A 23167-nucleotide genomic window follows, 5' to 3' on the forward strand; every position below is an offset into this window, starting at 1 on the left:
TTTAAAAACATTTAGCAAATTACATTTCACATATTGATTGTTCTAAAAAAGAAACAAATCATAAGCAAACAAACAAAATAGAAAGAGTTGGAGGACAACTGCCTTTAAAATTATTACACTTGATACTGGCACAAAAATAGACACACAGATCAATGGAACATAACAGAAAGCCCAGAAAAAAACCACAATTATGTGTCAATGAATCTACAACAAATGGGACAAGATAAACAATGGAGAAAGTCTCTTCAACAAATGGTGCTGGTAAAACTGGACAGCTACTTGCCAAATAATGAAACTAAACCACTTTTTTACAGCATACACAAATTCAAAATGTTTTACAGACCTAAATGTGAGGTCTAAAATCATAAAATTGCCAAGAGAAAGCATAGGCAGTAATATAACATTAGCCATAGAAACATATTTCTAACTATGTCTCCTTTGGCAAGGGAAACTAAAGGAAAATTAAACTCTTGGGACTACACCAAAATAAAAAGCTTTTGCACAGTGAAGGAAAACAACAAAAGAAAACAAAACAATCTACCAAATGAGAACATATATATGTAAATGATATATCCAATAGGGGGTTAATATTCAAAATATAAAAAGAACTTATACAACTCAACACTAAAAAACAAATAATCCAATTAAAAATGGACAGAAGATATGAATAGACATTTCACGAAAGAAGACATATAGACAGCCAACAGACACAAGAAAAGACGCTCAACACCACCAATCATCAGAGAAATGCCATCATGAGATATAGTCTCACACCTGTTGGAACCACTAAAATCAAATACACAAGAAGTTAAGTGTTGGCAAGGATGTGAAGAAAAAAAAAAAGGAAACTTCATGCACTATTGCTGAGACTGCAAGCTGATACAGCCACTTTTAAAAAGTGTGGAGGTTCCTTAAAATTTGAAAATAGGATTACCATAAGGTCCAGTATTCTACTATTAGGTATTTACCCAAAGAAAACAAAAACACTAATTCAAAAAGATATATGCATCCTATGTTTATTGCAACATTATATACAATACTTAAGATGTGAAAACAACACATGTCCATCAATAGATAAATGGATGAAGATGATATTACACACACACACACACACACACACACACACACAGATTATTACTTTAGCCATAAAAAAGAATGAACTCACCATTTGCAGCATCATGGATGAATCTAGAAGGTAATGCTAAGTGAAAGAAGTTGGTCAGAGAAACACAAATACCATGTGATTTCACCTATATGTAGAATTTAAGAAACAAAACAATAAAGAAAAGAAAGAGACAAATTAAAAAAAAGAAGAATCTCAACTATAGAGAACAAACTAGTGGTTGCCAGAGGAGAGGTTGATGAGGGAGTAAGTGAAAAAAGTGAAGGGGTTTAAGAATACACTTATCACGTGAGCAATGAGTGATATATAGAATTATTGAATCATAATATTGTACACCTGAAACTAATATAACACTATGTTAATTATACTTGAATCAAAAACTAAATTAATAAAAAAAATTAGTGTGAGCTGTGTGAAAAAAAATGGTTACACCTGAGTCATTGGGATGTTGGAGTTAAACATTATTTTGTTGTCTCTGTCTCTCACTAAGCTGTGCAAGGCAATGCATTGTCTTTTTATTGTTAAAATCCTTGTGCCTAGAATAGTGCATGATACAGAGAAATTACTGAATAATTGCCAAATAAATTTTTACGATTTAAATGAAAAATGTATTTTATGATAATTATTTCTTTAATTATGTCTTTAAGAAATATAAGGAGTTAAGAGATTAAATTTTTACAAATGTATTTATCATAAAAATATGCTTAATACATAAAATGTTTTACCTGGCAAGTTAATTTTATTCATTTTATCTATCACATAAAAAAAATTTAAGAGATTAAATTTTTACAAATGTATTTATCATAAAAATATGCTTAATATATAAAATATTTTACCTGGCAAGTTAATTTTATTCATTTTATCTATCGCATCACAAATTTATTGAATATTTGTTTCTAAGTTAGAGGAATAAAAGATAAAGTTAAATACACTTAAAATATATGTAGGGCTTAACTGTCATTAATAAGACAAGTTCTGAGAAAATTGTAAAGAAAGAAAAGTGTGATATAAACAGATTTTCTAGTACTTCTTTCTCTAATATATGCCTCTTCATAAGCAGATTCCATGGTTGAAATAAATATGATTCCATTTTGAGGAAAAACTCATTTGAGAAAATACTTTAACTACCCTGACTGTCATGTACAGTTCCTCCAACTTAGTTACCTGAACTAAATTATCTGTTTTTAGTATTTGACTTTTTTAAAAAAACAAAAGATATTTAGAGGAAGAAGGGCCAAGATGACAGAGCAGCATGGAAGTTTTCTGCTTCTTTCATCCCTGAAATGCAGCTAAATCAGCATCACACCATTTTGCACACCTAGAAACTCGGTCTGAAGATTAACACAACAAGATGCATAACTTGAACTGGAGAACTTGGCAGGTACAAGGCAGGACAAGGCTCGGAGAGGTGAGCTGAGGGAGAGAGATGCTGCAGAGGGTAGAGAGCTGTGTTTGCTTGTGAAGGAAGGACAGAGACGGGGGAAGAGTATAGGAAAAGCACTCCCTCTGAAAGCAGCTGGAGAGAAAAAACAAAGATTGGAAACATCAAGAGACTGACCAAGAAAGGGAGAAAGGAGAGATTCCAATACCATTAGGACTCTATAAACAGGGGAGCACAGATGGTAGATGCAAAATCCTCAACAAGATACTAGCCAATTGGATCCAACAATACATTAAAAGAATTATTCACCACGATCAAGTGGGATTTATACCTGGGATACAGGGCTGGTTCAATATACACAAATCAGTCAATGTAATACGTCATTAATAAAAGACAAGAACCACATGATACTCTCAATAGATTCAGAGAAAGCATTTGACAAACATACAGCATCCTTTTTGGATAAAAATCCAGAAGAAAGTAGGAAGATCATACCTCAAGATCATAAAAACCATATATGAAAGACCCACTGCTAATATCATCCTCAGTGGGGAAAAACTGAGAGCTTTCCTCCTAAGGTCAGGAACATGACAGGGATGTTCAACACATAATATTGTAAGTCCTAGCCTCAGCAATCAGACAACATGAAGGAATAAAAGGCATCCAAATCGGCAAGGAGGAAGTCAAACTTTCACTCCTCACAGATGACATGATACTGTATATGGAAAACCTAAAAGATTTCACCAAAAAACTTTAGAACTGATCCATGATTTCAGCAAAGTCACAGGACATAAAATCAGTGCACAGAAATCAGTCTCATTTCTATACACCAATAATGAAGCAAGAGAAAGAGAAATCAAGGAATCGATCCCATTTACAATTGCACCAAAAAACATAAAATACCTAGGAATTCACCAAAGAGGTGAAAAATCTATACACTGAAAACAATAGAAATCTTATGAAAGAAATTGAAGAAGACAGAAACAAATGGAAAAATATTCCATACTCATGGATTGGAAGAACAAATATTGTTAAAATGTCAATACCACCCAAAGCAATCTATATATTCAATGCAATACCTATCAAAATACCACCAACATTCTTCACAGAGCTAGAACAAACAATCCTAAAATTTGTATGGAACCACAAAAAACCCCGAATAACCTGAGAAATCTTGAAAAGGAAAACCAAAGCTGAAGGCATCACAATCCAGACTTCAAGACATATTACAAAGCTGTAATCATCAAGACAGTAAGGTACTGTTACAGAAACAGACACTTAGATCAATGTAACAGAATAGAGACCACAGAAATGGATTCAGAAATGTATGGCCAACTAATCTTTGACAAAGCAGTTAAGAATATACAATGGAATAAAGACAGTCTCCTCAGCAACTGGTGTTGAGAAAACTGGATAGTGACATGCAGAAAAGTGAACCTGGACCACTTTCTTACACCACACACAAAAATAAACTCAAAATGGATGAAAGACCTAAATGTAAGACAGGAATCCATCAAAATCCTAGAGGAAAAATCAGGCAAAAACCTCTTTGATCTTGCCTGCAGCAACTTCTTACTCAACACGTCTCCAGATGCAAGGGAAACAAAAGCAAAAATGAACTATCGGGACCTCATCAAGTTAAAAAGCTCTGCACAATGAAATAAACAACCAGCAAAACTAAAAGGCAACCAACAGAATGGGAGAAGATATTTACAAATCACATATCAGTTAAAGGGTTAGTATTCAAAAGCTATAAAGAACTTCTCAAACTTAACACCCAAAAAACAAATAATCCAGTGAAGAAATGGACAAAAGACATGAATAGACATTTTTCAAAAGAAGACATCCAGATGGCTAACAAATATATGAAAAATTGCTTAATATCACTCATCATCAGGGATATACAAATCAAAACCACAATGAGATACCACCTCACAACAATCAGAATGGCTAAAATTAACAACTCAGGCAACAACAGACGTTGGTGAGGATTCAGAGAAAGAGAATGTCTTTTGCATTGCTGATAGCTATGCAAACTGGTGCAGCCACTCCGGAAAACAGTATAGAAGTTCATCAAAAAATTAAAAATAGAACTACTCTATGACCCAGCAATTGCACTACTAGGTATTTATCCAAAGGATATAGGTGAGCTGTTTTGAAGGGGCACATGCACCCCAATGTTTATGGCAGCACTATCGACAGTAGCCAAAGTATGGAGAGCCCAAATGTCCATCAGTATATGAGTGGATAAAGAAGATGTGGCATACACACACACACACACACACACACACACACACACACACACACACACACACATATTTAATATACACACACACAATGGAGTATTACTCCTCAATCACAAAGAACAAAATCTTGCCTTTTGCAACAATGTGGATGGAACTAGAGGGTATTATGCTAAGTGAAATTAATCAAAGAAAGACAAATATCATATGATTTCACTCATATGTGAAATTTAAGATACAAAACAGATGAACATAAGGAAAGGAAAGCATAAATGATATAAAAACAAGGAGGGGGCAAAACATAGAAGACTCTTAAATATAGAGAACAAGCTGAGGGTTGCTGGAAGGGTTTTGGGTGGGTGATGGGTTAAATGGGTAAGGGGCATTAAGGAAGATTCTTGTTGGGATGGGCACTGTGTGTTATACATAGGGTATGAATCACTGGATTCTACTCTGGAAATCATTATTGCACTATATGCTAACTAACTTGGATGTAAATTTTTAAAAAAAGAAAAAAGAAAATGTTTAATTTTAGGTTTTCTTTCTGTATCATTTTTGAGCACCTTCCATTTTTTATTAAAAAACCTATATAGTTCTCCCTGGCTGCTTGAAGCTTGGCCACCGTCATGAACAACACAGTAACTATCCAGACCATGAAGTTCATGACCATCCTACTACTTCAGCAAAAACAAATGTTCATTGATATTCTTCATCCTGGAAAAGCAACAAAACCCAAGACAGAAGTTTCAAAAAAGTAGCCAAAATGTACAAAACCGCAGCAGATGTCTTCTTTGTGTTTAGATTCAGAACTCATTTTGATAGTGGCAAGACAACTAGCTTTGTTTGGCATGATTTATGATTCTTGGGTTATGCAAAGAAAAATGAACCCAAACACAGACTTGCAAGACTTGGACTGTATGAGAAGAAACAGACCTCAAGAAAACAGTGAAAGGAACAGTAGAACAGAGCGACGAAAGTCAGGGGGACTGCAAACACTAGTGTTGGTGCTGGCAAAATATGAGCTGGTGATTGGACAAAAGAAGGAGTAAAGATTCTTTTATCTGTAGTCATTGTGCAGATTTTTCATGAAAGGATTAATGAACTAAGAACTTAAAAAAAAAACTTATGTAAATTTGCAGCCACAAAAATCAAACAATATAAAACAAAATAACAAAGCAATGACTTTGATTTTAAATAACTCTTCCATTTATGAGGAAAACTAGAGTTGATGGTGTTTGTCATATATTCTTATAAATAATTTTAGTATCTTTTCATGAATAATCTAATTATCCAAATTTATTTTAAATTGTGATAATTACTTAATATGAAACTTGTTTAACTTAACTTCTATTTTTCTAGTTCTTTGGAACTTCTGTTTTTCTAGTTCTTTGGTTATGTGTTCTCTATTAAGTGTAAACCATTTAGATGAATAAAAAATTCACTCAGAATTTAGGGGACTCAAATCTCTTTAGTTGATGACATTTGACCTTGTCTTCTAAATTGGAGCATATAGCTAATAGATTATAATATCTCTGAAAAAATGTACTTGTATATATAAAAAAAACTTGTTATTATAAAGTCTCTAGGAGCAGATTATTCGTTGGTGAATTCTACCAAACAGTTGCAGGAGAAGTAACACCAGTTCCAAATAAAAATTTCCAGAATAGGTAAGAGTAGGAAGCCCTTCCCATTTCATTTTATGAGTCCAGTTTACCCAGGTACAAAAATCAGGCAAATATATTAGAGGAAATTAAAATAAAACAGCCAGTATCCTCATGAAAATAGACCCCAAAATCCTTAAGAAAATAGAAGCAAATGCAACCAACATTATTGAAAAAGATAATACATTATGACAATATAGGATTTATTCTGAAAGCACAAGACTTTTTTCTATACTTATAAATCAGTGGAGGAAATTCACCAGTTTGACAAACCAAACAGGAAGAGTAATTTGGCCATCTCAATGAATGCTGAAAAAACTTTTAAGAAATTTCAATATCCATTTCAACAAACTAAGAGAAGAAAGTAATTTCTTCAATGTGATCAAGAGAATCTGTCAACAAACAAACAAACAAAACCCTACAAACATTATTCTTAATGGTGAAAGATTAAATATTTCCCTCTGATCAAGAACAATGCAAGGATGACTGCTCACATTGCTCCATTTAACATTTTACTGGAAGTTCTAGTAAGTGCAACAAGTCAAGGAAAAGGAATAGTAGACAAGTGGATTGAAATTAAAGAATATAAATTTCTCAATAAAAGATGATATACATGGTCATCTATGTAAAAATCACAATGATTCTACAAAATGGTATGGGAACTTACTATATAAGTTTAGAAAAATTATAGGATACAGGGTTGATATACAAAATTCAACCATTTTTCTATATTCTAACACAATATTTCAATTTGAAATAAGAAAATATCATTTAAACTAGCACCACCAAACAAAACCCTTATGTATAAATATTAAAATATGGACAATATCTGCATACTGAAAAATTCTGATGAAAGGAATCAAGGCCTAAGTAAATGGGAATATATACCATGTTTATGGTTTGAAAGACTCCATACTAATAACATATAAAGTTTCCTTAAAGTGACTTACAGATTCAGTGCAATCCCAAGTAAAATCCCAGCAGGAATTTTAGGTGGAAATCATGAAACTTATTCTAAAACATACATGAGAAAAAGAGAACTCAAATTAACAAAGCAATTCTGAAAAAGAACAAAACCAGAAGACTCACCCTTCTGGATTACATGAATAATTGTGAAGCAATAGACAGTATGGTCTTTAAGAAAAGCTAGACATATAGATCACTGGAACAGAGTAGAAAGTCCAAAATGGACCGACACATGTATGAACAAAATTTCAACAAAGGTGAAAAGATATTTAATGGATAAAGGATAGTTTGTTTTTTAACAGTATTGCTGGGACAATTAGTTATTTACGTGCAAAAAAATTAAACTTTGCCGGAACTTCCACAGCATAAAAATTAAATCCACAAAGAATATAGTACTAAAATTATAAAACTTAAAACCAGAAAATTTCTTTTTTTTTTAATTTTTTTTTCAACGTTTTTATTTATTTTTGGGACAGAGAGAGACAGAGCATGAACGGGGGAGGGGCAGAGAGAGAGGGAGACACAGAATTGGAAACAGGCTCCAGGCTCTGAGCCATCAGCCCAGAGCCTGACGCGGGGCTCGAACTCACGGACTGCGAGATCGTGACTTGGCTGAAGCCGGACGCTTAACCGACTGCGCCACCCAGGCGCCCCAAAACCAGAAAATTTCTAAAAAAATAGGAGAAAATATCTATGAGCTTGGATAGGCACGAATTTCCTACATATGACACCAAAAGAATGAACCAGTTAATTTTTTTTTAATTTATTTTATTTCAAGAGAGAGTGAGAGAAAGAGAGAGTGCAACCAGAGGAGGGGCAGAGAGAGAAGAAGAGAGAAACCCAAGAAGTTTCTATGCTGTCAGCGCAGACCCTGACAAGGGATTCAATCTCATGAACAGTGAGATCATGACCTGAACCAAAATCAAGAGTCAGATGCTTAACCATCTGAGCCATTCAGGCACCTCTGAACTAAAAAACAAATAAACAAACAAATAAATAAATATTGATCTTTAAAAAATTGAAAACAACTGTTCTTCAAAAGACATTGTTAAGAGTATGAGTAACCAAGCCATAGAACATGGAAAAATATTTGCAAATTATTTACATAATAAAATAATATATTTTAAACATGGAGTTCTGTGCAATTTTTACTGATTGTTCATTCTTAACAATGTGGAAATTCCCTCAGAAAGACTTAGATAGCAGGTTTCTAAGCTGGCTTCACTGTTCTTAGCTTATTTGCCAAAGAAATATGGCCTTAAATCTCTAGTGAATATTTAGAAGTAGGTAAATCTCATAAGTGCTAAAGGAATGAGATTAATTTTAGACCAGCCTCTAGTCACTTTATTTTTATTTTTATTTTTCTCTACTATTATTTATAAAACTTCTTTTTCAGGAATGTATACATTAAATAGCCACTCCAGAGAAATCATGATCTGTTTAAATTCATTAGTCTTTTTTTATTGGCTATTTCCAATATGTGAATGAGTTTTCTATATTTTAAAATTAGTTTTTTCCAGGGCACTTGAGTGGCTTAGTTGGTTAAACATCAGATTCTCTTGATTTCAGCTGAGGTCATGATCTCAGGATTTGAGAGTTCTAGTCCCACGCTGGCTCTGTACTGATGGCGTGGACCCTGCTTGGGAATTTCTCTCTCTCCCTCTCTCTCTGTCCCTTCCCCACTCTCTTTATCTCAAAATAAATAAATAAACTTTAAAAAAAATGTAGTTTTTTTCCACAATAAATCTCCTAGAATCAAAATATGGAAATAGAGTAAATAAAATTACAGCATTAACAAGCTGAAAATTGTTTTTCAAGGGCTGTTTTCAGGAACTAGATAGTATTTTCATTGACGTTTGCAATATAATTTCAATGATATTTACAATATTTAGAATGATAATTATAAAGATTATTTCGAAATTAATTTTAATTAGTTCCATTTTATGTAACTTCATAGCACTGATAGTATTACAGGCAAAATATATTTTTACATATAATATGATTGAAATTTAATAGGTAACAGTCTATTCTGTCCATTTGTTTCAGTGATGATTAAATGATAGGTTTTAAAAATTAACTTATTAGGAGTTCTCTGAAAACTTGTATTTGAAATGAAGCAGCCCCTTCCATATTTAAGTCCACAATTCACACTTCAAGAATGCAGATTTGAAAAAAAACATAAATTTTTCCTATAAAATAGCAGAGCATGAGTGAGACTCCTTTTCATTTTCCTTTCCATTTTACAATCACTTATAGTGATACTATTAGGGTTTTTAAGATTGTTATTATTATCTTAATAGTCCCAGAGGTTTATGCCATATATGTGTACCTGTAGTTTTCTGCTTTATGAAAATACTTGACAAGCTACATAATGGAAGTCTAGAGAAGGTAATAAATACACATAATACAACTACCAACCTCTTGATCCAGAGTAGACACATTTAACATTTCATCATTAAAATTTATTATCAATAAGCAATGTCTGTTCTTACAATCTGTATTAGATGAGTATAAAATGCTTTAATTAAGAGAGTCAAATTATTCACTGGCTCAAGGAAGGTAGATTATTTGTCTCTAATTGTATAGCTCAGAGAAAGGTTAATGATCTAGAGTGAACAGATAGTTTTTGTTTGTTTGCTTCAAGTTTTTTATTTAAATTCTAGTTAGTTAACAGTAGTGCAATATTAGTTTCAGTAGAATTTAGTGATTCATCACTTACATATAACACCAAGTGCCCTCCCTTAATACACATCACCTATGTAGACGATCCCCCCACTCATATTCCCTCCAGCAACCTTCAGTTTGTTCTCTGTAGTTAAGAGTCTGTTTTATGGTTTCTCTGTTTTTCCCCTATGTTCACCTGTTTTGTTTCTTAAATTCCACATGAGTGGAATCATATGGTGTTTGTCTTTCTCTGACTTATTTCTCTTGGCATAATATATTATTTTTTAATGCTTATTTATTTTTGAGAGAGGGAGTGTGAACAGGGAGGGGCGGGGGGGGCGGGGACAGAGGATCTGAAGTGAGCTCTGTGCTGACCACAGCAAGCCTGATACAGGTCTTGAATTCACTAACAGTGACATCATGACCTGAGCTGACGTTAGATGCTCAACCAACTGAGCCACCCAGGCACCCCATATAGTATATTCTGACTCCTTCCACATTGTTGCAAACGGCAAGATTCTGTTTTGTTTTGTTTTTTTTTATGGATGAGTAAATTCCATTGTGTGGAATGTGTGCATGTGTATACGTATGTATATATACATATATATATGTATACATATGTGTGTATGTATATATACCATATCTTCTTTATCTATTCATCAGTCAGTGGGCATTAGGGCTCTTAATATAATTTGCTATTATTGATAATGCTGCTATAGATATTAGGGTACATGTGAGCCCTCAAATAAGTGTTTTTGTATCCTTTGGGTAAATACCTAGTAGTGCAGTTGCTGGATCATAGGATAGTTCTATTTTTAACTTTTTGAGGAACCTCTGTACTGTTTTCCAGAGTGCCTGGACCAGTTTGCATTTCCTCCAACAGTATAAGAGAGTTCCCTTTAGCTCCACATCTTCGCCAACATCTGTTGTCTCCTGAGTTGTTAATTTTAACCATTCTGACAAGTGTGAGTTTATCTTTTTGTGGTTTTGATTTGTATTTCCTTGATGATAAGTAATGTTGGACATCTTTTCATGTGTCTGTTAGCCATCTGGATGTCTTCTTTGGAAAAAATGTCTATTCATGTCTTCTGCCCATTTCTTAACTGGATTATTTGTTTTCTGGGTGTTGAGTTTGAGAAGTTTTTCATAGATTATGGATACTAACCCTTTATCAAATATCAAATTTCAAACCCATTTGCAAATATCTTCTTCCCTTCCATCAGTTGCCTTTTAGTTTTATTGATTGTATCCTTTGCTGTGCAGAAGCTTTTTATCTCGATGAAGTCCCAATAGTTCATTTTTGCTTTTGTTTCCCTTGCTTCTGGAGACGTGTCAGTAAGAAGTTGCTAAGGCCAACGTCAAAGAGGTTACTGCTTATGTTCTCCTCTGGGATTTTGTTGGTTTTCTATCTCACATTTAAGTCTTTCATCCATTTTGAATTTACTTTTGTGTATGGTGTAAGAAAGTGATCCAGTTTCATTCTTCTGCATGTTACTGTCTAGTTTTCCCAACACCATTTGTTGAAGAGACTTCCCATTGGTTATTCTTTCCTGCTTTGTCAGAGATTAATTGACCATGTAATTGTGGGCTCATTTCTGGATTTTCTCTTCTCTTCTGTTGATCTATTTGTCTATTTTTGTGCCAGTATCATATTGTTGTGAGTACTATGGCTTTGTGTTATGACTTGAAGTCTGGAATTGTAATGCCTCCAGCCTTGCCTTTCTTTTTCAAGATTGCTTTGGTTATTTGAAGTATTTCGTGGTTCCATACAAATTTTAGGATTTCTTGTTCTACCTCTGAAAAATGCTGATGGTGTTTTGACAGGGACGAATTAAATGTGAAGAGTAATTTGGGTAGTGTAGACATTTTAACAATATTTGTTCTTCTGGGAGCCTGGATGGCTCAGTTGGTTAAGTGTCTGACTCTTGATTTTGGCTCAGGTCATTATCTTATGGTTCATGAGATTGAGCCCTGTGTTGGTCACTGTGATGACAGTGTAGAGCCTGCCTTAGATTTCTCTCTCCCTCTCTCTCTGCCCCACCCCCACTTGTATGCATGCATGCATGCATGTGCTTTCTCAGTTCCTCAAAATAAAGAAACCTAAATAATACACATATATATATGTATATATATATATATACACATATATACATATATATATACACACATATATATGTATATATGTGTATATATATATATATACACATATATACATATAGATAGATAGATAGATAGATAGATAGATTTTTTTTTCTTTCAATCCATGAGCTTGGAATGTCTTTCCATATCTTTGGGTCATCTTTAATTTCTTTCATCAGTGTTTTATTGTTTTCAGAGTATAGGTCTTTCAGCTTTTTGATTAGTTTTATTCCTAGGTATCTAATTGTTTTTGGTGCAATTGTAAATGGGATTATAAATTATATTAGTTTTAACCCAAAGTGTATGTTTGATATGCATGATTTAACCACCATATGTTGGAAATTCTGAAATGCACATTAGAAAGTCTAAACAGAACAGAGTCCATAAAGAGAGTAGTTGAACACTAATCTGTTCTGTTTAGTAAAAGTGTCAATCACCAAGTATGGTTCCATTTCACTGTTGGTGTTTACAACTTTTTTTGCCTATTGCACCCCTAACTCAATTTTGTTAATTTACTTAATGCAGTTTTAAAATTTTGTACAGTTTATATATTAATAAATAAAAAAATTAAACTCACAATTACCTTTAGATAAAATTATGTTTTAAGTTAAAACACATTTTTCATTATTGTATATAATTTTGTTATGTCTATAATTGAATACCTTTATATTATAGTTTTGTTTGAATTTACCTCCTAGCAATTCATGAACACATTACTCCCCTGGTGGTGAAGTTAATGAATGGAACCAGAGCTAGGGTGGGAGGAGTATGGAAACAAAAGACACTGCTCAAGCAAAAGCGCCTGAGTGGATCAGTTGGCTAAGCAGCCACAACTCTCCTGGTTCCAGATTCAGAGTCTCTGTGTAGCCCTGTGCTGGCAACATTGAGCCTGCTTAGGACTCTGTCTCCCTCTTTCTTTGCCCCTCCCCCACTCACGCATGTGGTCTCGCATGCGTGCTCTCTCTCTCTCTCAAAAATAAATAAATAAACATTAAAGAAACTGTTCAAGGCAAAGGCAAGCTCACACACAGCACCAGACATGGAAACCTGGATATGAAAGAGAAGGCATGAAAATTTCAAATCACATAAACTTTTTAAATCGAGAGAACAAACAGTATTACTTAAAATATATCTACACATAAAAGAAAATCTACAAAATATTAATTAAAACTTGACAGAATTAGTTTCAGTTCAAAGATGTGAGACACTGGAGTGTTTGATATTACTCTTAGAAGAGAAAAAAAACAAAGGGTAGACAAATTGCTAATTAATTATTTTGAGCCAATCAGAAAATTTAAATTGCAGAGAAGACAACTAACCTGAATTTTAGGATTGATCCATATAGTTGCATGAATCAGTATTCATAACTTCTATTCCTGAGTAGTATGCCAGGTATTGGTGGGCACCTTAGTTGTGTCCAGGTTGGGGAAATTATAAAGCTTCTATAAACATTGATGTAGAAAATTTATAATCAATTTGTCTATATTTATTTCCTGAGATTTTTATTGATATTATATTGAATATGTAGATCTAGTTATGAAGAATAAACAGTTTAATAATTTTCAGTTTTCTAATCCATAAATACAGTTTATCTCTCCATTTATTTAGATCTTAAACTTCTTTTATCAACATTTTGTTGTTTTCAGAATAGTCTGCATATATTTGTTAGATTTATACCTAAATATTACTTTTTCATGCTATCATAAATTATCTATCCATTTATATCTATAAAGATATATGTTAGATATATATCTCTCTATATATATTTCTCTTTATATATATATTTTTAGATAAAAAAATCTAAAAATCTAAAAAAATAAAAAATATATTTATATGCAATATATTAAGTTTCAGTTTCCAATTACTGTTACATAGGAACATGATTGACTTTTGTACATTGACTTTATATTCTGTGACCTTGCTACACTCACATCCTGACTCTAATTCAGTATTTTGAATGACTTTTCCACATGCATAATTGTGTGCTATGTGAGTAGAGAGTAAATCACTCATAATTTCTATTACATTGGACTTCTGCCCACTGAGACAATCTAGAATGATTCTAATGTTATTTCCATATCACTGCTCTTTATATATTGGAAGTTCTCCTTTATATTCCCCCTGAGTCTTGACAGTAATCCATGTATTCACTTCTTTTACTCCTATTCAGATTGTCTCAAAAAACCAGTAACTGTACTTTGTGTGACCACATTATTTTAATATATATTCCTTTGAAAAGATAGTGCCAAGATCGTGTGCAGAACTCAGACACTAAGCACTTCAAATTGTAATCTCTGATAACAGAGCTGCAATAATGTTAATAGATTATGTTAGTGCATATAAATCTCACAATGACTCTTTGGGTAGATATTTTTATTTCCTCATTGTAAAGAGGTTTAGGCTTAAAAACATTAACAGATTTGCCCACAGTTTCTTAGGAATATGTAGTACAGCTGGCGTTTGGAACCAGGTCTCTTATATTAAATCCTTTGCTCCTAAACACTATACTAACTTAAACAAGTAATGTAATTGATACTATAATTTTCCTGTATGAAATGCTGTTTACAATATAATTTTTGATAATTAAATTTGTGCTATAAATAAAAATATAGATAAAATTTTGATTTTATTTCTGAATTACTTGTTTACATATCTCTACTTTTACATTTTAGTCTTACGGATTGGCTCAGTCTTTCAACCTTAAAGTTAATAATGAGACACAGGAAATAACTTTTATTTAATCATTGCTTTTTATATTATCTTCTATTTTATATCTATTTTATTTATCTTCCATTAAATATTATCTTCTAATTGTTAGTTCCTGCAAATGTTTTCCAGATCTACCTTACCAATATGTTTCTGCGTTTTAGTAATAGTTTAAATTTCACACAATTAGATAAGACAGTTATTCAAACAATATCTAAATAGTGAAAGAAATAAAAATTATGAAAAAAAAACAATATAAACAAACACTTTTATGTTCTTGGGCTAGTTCATAGCTTCAGGAATCAAAGAATATCTGAGGGCACAATTATTAATTAACCTAGATTCCTATACAGAATTATTTATGCAACTATTTTCAGGGTTAAGGTTTTTTTTCGATGCGTGTTGAAGTTTATTAAATGCTAACAGGCTGGTGAAGGTGCAATAAAACTTTATGAGTAGCTCAATATATATCTCAGCAGTTTCCTTGATCATAACTTTTGCAGCCTTACCCAGCTCTGGTACGGCATAGTGAACAGAACAGGCTATGAAATAAGGTACGTTTATGGATCATATTTCTTCATTACTTTCATGTTTCTAAGTAATTATGTATTCCTTTAATTCATGTTAGCAATATTCCTGTCTATTTGTACTTCTTTAAAAGAGAAAAGACAGCTTATTTTCATTTGCCATTTTAAATATATAGTCTTTGTACTAAAACAGGAAAAAATATTTTTAAATTTTTTTAAGATATGAGAATATTTTCTTTCCCCAGCTCTTCATTATAAGTGAATCAAAGCAAGTTTTGTTTAACTACTTCATATAGAAAAAAGTAAGAATCAAAACATATCTTAAAATATGTAGAAATACTCTAAGTATGACTAAATGTATTTTATTTAAGAAAATATGTATAGGTGGAGTAGAATGCTACAGTTAAAAAACATTTAATCTTTTCTAGCAAATCTTTTTTACAAAGTCATTAAACTACCATCTAGTAAAGTATTACTCATTTTTAAAATAAATTTACACAGAAAGGACATCAATATATAATTTCCCGAAAAGTGTTTTGCTTAAAATTGCTGTGATCCAAAATGTGATCAATGTAATTACCACCTACAGCACATGAACAATTTTAGTACTGATTGTTTATGAGTACTCACATTAGTAATTTAATTTTAATACATTAATTTTGTTCTTATTCTTCTAGATAAAAGAGGGTCTGCTTCATAACAATATGCATTTTTGTTTTTAGACTTTTCTTTACAAAAGAAAAGCACAATCCTTATTGGCTTCTTGATACCAAAGTAAGATATTACTTTGAGTGAGACAAACTTATCTGAAGTTAAACATTAAATGCAACTGTGTCCTTTCTCACATAACATTGAGCAGTTGAGTTTCATTTTCTCAACAACCTCCTATATCCTCTGTCACTTTGATTAAGTCTAGTTTACATTTGGGTTCTTTGAAGATTACAGATACAATAAACAGCTTACATATGTGTAATAGGAAATCATATGTTAAAATTGAATGCTAATCTTTAAACATTCATTCATAAGGTGCAGTTTAAAAAATGAATTGTGCTTACTTGATGTCAGGCTTGGAACTACTTTCATGATTATTGCTAGTAAGAATAGAGCAATACAATTAAGGAAATTGACATATGTATAAAGAAGGGTAGTAGATATGCTATGTAATATGGTAAAATGGAAAAAAGGATGGATTAACTCTGCCTCTAAGAGTAGGAAAGAACTCACAAAGGATATGGCATTTGAACTGGCATAAATTGGAAGTGACCTAGAAAAGCAGATATGGAAGGATTGAAGAAAGACTAAACAACATGTACTAAGAAGATATGTTATACAAAAAAGGTGTTGCAGTGTTGGAGTTAAGATGAAGGTATAATTCTGAAAATATTTTGGAGGTAGAACCAAGAGGCCTTTTGAATGAATGAATGAAAGAAGTTTTTAGGTTGGGGCAACTGGATATGAACTGATCTAGATAATTACAGAAGAGGCTAGGGTGAGAGCCCAAAAGTTTTATTTTAAAATCAGCAATTTATAATCACTATATTGCACAACTGAAACTAATATTATACTGTATGTTAAGTAACTAAAATTTAAATAAAATCTAAGAAAAATAATATCTGCAATTTATTAAAGCATTTACCATGGAAATTCTAAATTCCCACCTGGGTATATGCCATTGAATAAGATTTATATAAAAAAATCGTAGAATACAGAAAAGTCAGGGAAACTTGAAGACTAAGAGAGATGAGAGATGTATGGTCAAAACTAAACTAAACAAATAAAATTTAAGATAATCGCTGGAAAAAAAAGCTCTTCCCAATCTACATTTAAGTATCCTCTGTATACTAACTGAAATGTATTATGTTATCAGAAAATAAGCACCTGTGTTTGATACAAGAGTTTAGTATATTTTATTTTCATTTTGAGGGAGGAACTTGGAGATCATGCAGTTCAAACATTTTTTTAAATGACATCTCCCAAATATATACTGTATACATATATAATTTTTCACAATATTTTATATTTATATTCATATGTATATTCTTTCCAAATATATTTATATTCTTTTCCACAGTATTGTTATAAGAAAGCAGTATTGAAATTGAGATCCAATTGTATTAACTATGGTTAAAAATCATTTTGACTTTGAGAGACAATAACTTATTTTCTCTAAGCTTGAAGTTGCTAAGAAGCAAAATGTGGATAACATCATCTCCTTCCTAAAATTGTGAGAAGTAGGGAACACAGTGCAAGTGGTAGGTTTCTTTCACTTGAGAAAGGCCCTAAAATGAGAGAGCAAGGCACATCTGCTGAAAGATCTTTGCTTCGCTTTTCCACTATTTATGTTTCACCTTAGTTACCACAATAATGTGTACCACAAATTCACTCAGTTTATTAAAAATTGTAAGTGTTGTTTACATTTTTGCCAATATTTATTTAGATTATAAACAGAGCCGTCTGCAGCTCTGCTTGTGTTGTAGCTAAAAAAAAGAGGAATGTATATACTTTAATGATAATGATGGTGGTGTACTGTAAGTACATATTTTACATTTTAAACATATATTTCTTTTCTTCCTTTAGATGGCAAGGAAGAAATTTTCTGGATTAGAAATCTCTCTGATTGTCCTTTTTGCTATAGTTACTATAATAGCTATTGCCCTAATTGCTGTTTTAGCAACTAGGACACCTGCTGTTGAAGGTAAGTAATGTTAAAAAATACTTACACTTTATAGTGAAGTTAAAGAAACTTTACTCCATATTAGTTATAGGTTTTTAAAAGTTATCTACATGAGATGAAATGTTAAGAAAGATCTCTGGGAAGTTACATAATTACTCCAGTTTTTTCTATCTATTACAGTTATTTTAGTTAAGAGCTGTTGTAATTAAGGAATCTATCTGCTTTGACATTAATAACCTTCCCCACGTTGTGTTGCTTGAGAAATAGTGAAGAGGCAAAGGGATCAAGGTGTTAATGGAAGGAGGAGGAATAATCATCTACTGTTTTATTAATGGAAATACCTAGGTTTTTGCTCTGGCCTTCAGATACTTGGAAAAGTGGGGGTGGGGGGTGGAAAATCTATGGGACTTCCCTCTTTATTTTAGGCTCAGTTTTGTTTTTTGTTTTTTGTTTTTGTTTTTTTAAAGGAGAGAGGATGTATAACAAAAAAAGGATAGAGGGAAGGTGAAACAAAGCTTGAAAAGTTTATCTATTTTTTTTCTGAATATTTCTATCCTCATTTAGAGTAAATGCATACTACTCCTATCCACCTCACCTGCTTTCCCTTTTTCTTCATTCTCTCTAGACCAAATCAGGACTGGAAAGGATAATGTTACAAAGTATCTTCTAGTCTAACCATAGTTAATTTTCTACTGCTCTTAGTCATTTGTTTTACTTTCTTCTAGTATACTGCAAACTCACTACTTTGTGAAGTAACCAATTTTGTTACCCATATCTGATTACTGGAAAGGTCTTATATAGAATTGGGATTTACTTTTCTTTGCTGTGCCCTGCTTTCTCTTCTGTCCACTCCAACGTGTTTTCTCCCTCTTACCTTTCTCTCTTCTGCAGTAATTCTTGTCTCTTTCTCTATTTCCTTCTCCCATCCATATTTCTCCATCTTCTTTCTTCATCTATAAAACACATTTTTTTGTAAATATGGTGGAATGTACATTTTGTTTCCTTTTGAATCTACCTCAAGATCTTCTGTGAAAATATTTTGGTTTTCTACAAAAACACTCAGTAGGGCTCTGCACAATTTTTTAAATACCATTTGGATATCTTCTTTTGGTAACCAGGACTTGAAAGTGTCAGTTTTTTATTAATGTAAAATTTATTTTTATTTTTATTATATATAAATTTAGTTGTTCTTACAATGTAAGGTATTTATTACTCCCACAATATGAAAATATTAATTTAACACAGTGTTTTATTTTATTGACCTCTCTATTTCCTAGCGATTAGTAATTCTACTTCAAGCCCACCTACCACTCGTACAACCACTGTGTTTCCTGGTTCAGGAAAGTGTCCAAGTGAGCTAAATGATCCTATCAATGAGAGAATAAATTGCATTCCAGATCAATTACCAACAAAGGTCTGCAACAAAAGACTTTAATGCTTTTTATAAATAGATATATATTATAGTAAGTATATTAAGATAATTGCTCAATATCGGATCAATGCCATATTTTTAAAGATCTAGCCATCAATTGGGCTACATTTATCTTTTTCTTGTAGCTCTGTATAAAGAGATGAGAAATAACAGAAATTACTGAGCTTGCTTTCCTGTACTTCTATTCAATTTAAATTCACAACTTAATATTTTTCGTGCTTAACAACCTATTGTTAATTTTAAAAACCTTTATGAAACCTATTCTTGCAAATCTACTTCTTAAAAAAATTGTAACCTTTGAGAGTATAAGAGAGAGAGAGAGAGAGAGAGAGAGAGAGAGAGAGAATATGAGAGAAAATGAATGCTCCATAAAAGTATTTGTAATGATGGCATTAAGAATTGTCTGTGGAAATGGTGCCTGGGTGTCTCAGTCCATTAAGCATCTGACTGCTGCTCGGATCATGATCTCACACTTTGTGAGTTCGAGCCAGGCATCGGGCTCTGTACTGACAGCTTGGAGCCTGGATCCTGCTTCTGATTCTGTGTTTTCCTCTCTCTGCCCTTCCCCCATTTGCTCTCTCTCTCTCTCTCTCTCTCTCTCTCTCTCTCTCTCTTGCTAGCTCTCAAAAATAAATAAACATTAAAAACAATTAAAAACAAGAATTGTCTGTGGAAAATAAAGTAATATGATATTTTGGAAAATTATTATTTTTTAATTATTTGGTAGTTTGGGAGAAGCCCAAATGGAGAAAATTAAGGGTAACTTAATGGATTCATGTAACCCTGAGTTGACTCTTCCTAGTCTTCATAACCTATGAGATTAAAGGTCAGTGAAGGTGTGTGTTTGTGTGTGAATGTGTGTGTGTGTTCACAATTTGCAATATCTATGTAATCTATAATACCCACATAATGTAAATATATATTAATTATATATTATATATTATTATATTATATATGTTAATGTAATATGCATATCTATAGTATATTATTTATGTATTATATGCATGTAATATGCAGATCTATAATATATGTTATCTGTAATAGACATACCTGAATCTCACCTCTCTCTCTCTTTTCATCACAAGCAGATTAAGTAAATGAACTATAAATTTTTCTATTAGCCTTAACCTAAGCTACCTCATAGTTACCACATAATTTTTTAATATTTGCTATGAAAAGTAGCAAATGGATGAGATTTTTCTTAGGACAGTATTAGGAACAGTTAGTCTTTATAGTTTACCTAATGATAATAGAGCTGGATAAATAGTGTTTACTGTGACACACTAAGATAATTGGCCAGATATTCTCTTTAGGTGTATTCTTCTTAGGGAACAATTGAAGCTTAACATAGAATTCTATTAGGGACAATATGGGCTGCTAAGATCTTAAAGGGAAATGACATTAATTATTTTATTTTATTTATTTAGTTTGAAGGCTGTATTTACTTATAATTTATTATTTAATTATTATATGTTAAGTTTTTAGTTAAATTCTAGTTACTTAACACACAGTGTAATACTGGTTTCCGGAGTAGATTTTGCTGATTCATCACTTACATATAACATCCAGTGCTCCAGGGAAACAATATTTAAAAGCTAATTGTTTAAGGTTTTGATGGCTACTATTAGTTTTTACTGTCAGCCTGTAAGGTTGCTAAAGAGTGTTTTCAATGTGAAACAAATTAAACTTACGAATTTAACAAATTTCAGCTAACAAGTATTTGTCATTTAAGAAAAGAAGGTGAACTTATTTTAACAGCAGCTATAATTCTACCCAGAATGTATTAATCTGCCTGGGCTTCTATTATAAAATGCCAGGCTGAGTGGCTCAAATAATAGACATTTACTTTCCCACTGTTCTGGAGACTAGAAGTCATGATGCTACCAGCGTTGGTTTCTAGCGAGACATCTCATCCTGCTTTGTAGACAGCTGGATTCTTGTATCTTCATTTGGTCTTTCCTTTGTGCATGCACAGAAGGAGAGAGAGAGTATATATGTGACCATGCTCTGGCATCTCTTCCTCTTTTTATGAGAGCACCAATCCTTTCAGATTTGCATCCCAGCTTTATGTCTTCATTTAACCTTAATTACCTCCTTGAAGGCCCTATCTCCAAATACAGTCAGATAAGGGGTCAGGGATTAAGGCTTCCTACCTAAGAATTGTTGGGGGACACAGTTCAGTCCATAAAACAATCAATTGCTGTAACTATAATAATAACAATATTACATGTAATTCCATATGTATACTAACACACATATAATAAAAATAAGAAAAAAACAAATTTATTGTATTTTTATCCACCAAAGTTTATGACTATTGATGGGTATTTAATGTGTTTTAATTTTTTTGCTTTTTCCAATTAAGAAAAAAGAAAATTGAAGTTCACTCCTATGTGGAATTTGAGAAACAAAACAAATGAGCAAAGGGGAAAAAGAGAGAGAGGCAAACCAAGAAACAAATTCTTAACCATAGAGAACAAACTGATCGTTACAAGAGGGGAGGTGTGTGTAGGGGGGGTGCTTAACTAGGTGATGGGGATTAAGGAGGGTACTTGTGATAAGCCCCAGGTATTTTATGGAAGTGTGGACTATGTTGTACACCTGAAACTAACACTCTGCGTTATGTTAACTAACTGGATTTTATTTATTTTTTATCAAGTTTATTTGTTTTGAGAAGAGAGAGAGAGAGACAGAGAGAGAGAATGAGCAGGGATGGAACAGAGAAGGGGAGAGAGAGAATCCCAAACAGGCTCCACACTGTCAGTACAAAGCCAGTCATGTGGCTTAGTCCTATGAAACAGGAGATCGTGACCTGAGCTGAAATTGAGAGTTGGACACTCAACTGACTGAGACACCCAGGCACCCCTGTCTCATAGAGTTCTTGAAGGGACTAAACATGTAATGCACTGAAAGCACTCAAATATTAGACATTATTATGAGCACCTGTTCCTTCCCAGCGGCTGTCCTAAGCAGCTAGCTCACTTAAACAGGAACAAGTCTTCATGGGATCATTCACTATTGTGTTCTTGCCTCATCTGTTCCTCCTGAGCAAAAAGAATGATACTGCAAATATCCAGTTACTTTCATGTCATTAACAATTCTGGAAGGGGTTCTTTAAAAAAAAAATTTAATGTTTATTTATTTTTGAGAGAGACAGAGCATGCAAGCAGGGGAGGGCGGGGACGGGGCACAGAATCTGAAGCAGGCTCCAGGCTCTGAGCTGTCAGCACAGAGCCCAGCTTGGGGCTCAAACTCATGAACCATGAGATCGTGACCTGAGCCGAAGTCGGACGCTTTAAGTGAGCCACCCAGGCTCCTGGAAGGGGTTCTTTTAACTCAAGAGTTTACAAAGATATCAGAAGTGACTAATTGAGAATGACTGAGCTCACATCATAAAATTAATTATATATAGATTATTAAGCCTAACTGGAATTTAAATAAAAACAAAAGTAGCTTTTTAAACAATATTACAATAATAGGGGAAAATGCCTGTAATCTTGAAAAATAGGCAGAATGACTAAACATAAATAATAATTATCAAAATCTCTAAAGATAAACCAAAATTATCCATATTTTAAAAACAATGAGGATTGGGGCGCCTGGGTGGCTCAGTCGGTTGAGTGTCCGACTTCAGCTCAGGTCATGATCTCA

The 23167-nt window shown here is 32.7% G+C and overlaps 1 protein-coding gene across 1 annotated transcript in view; it reads left to right on the forward strand.

Annotated features, from left to right (window-relative positions):
* Window positions 1-17987: 17987 nt before the first annotated feature.
* Window positions 17988-23167, forward strand: part of SI (sucrase-isomaltase) — a 101686-nt gene continuing 96506 nt past the window's right edge. The window contains exons 1-2 of the mRNA XM_043594978.1: window positions 17988-18105; window positions 19362-19498. Coding sequence (XP_043450913.1) covers window positions 17988-18105; window positions 19362-19498 — 255 coding nt within the window. The remainder of the gene's footprint in view (window positions 18106-19361; window positions 19499-23167) is intronic.

The sequence above is a fragment of the Prionailurus bengalensis genome, chromosome C2, assembly GCF_016509475.1.
Source record: "Prionailurus bengalensis isolate Pbe53 chromosome C2, Fcat_Pben_1.1_paternal_pri, whole genome shotgun sequence".
In the NCBI taxonomy this organism is placed as follows: Eukaryota; Metazoa; Chordata; class Mammalia; order Carnivora; family Felidae; genus Prionailurus; species Prionailurus bengalensis.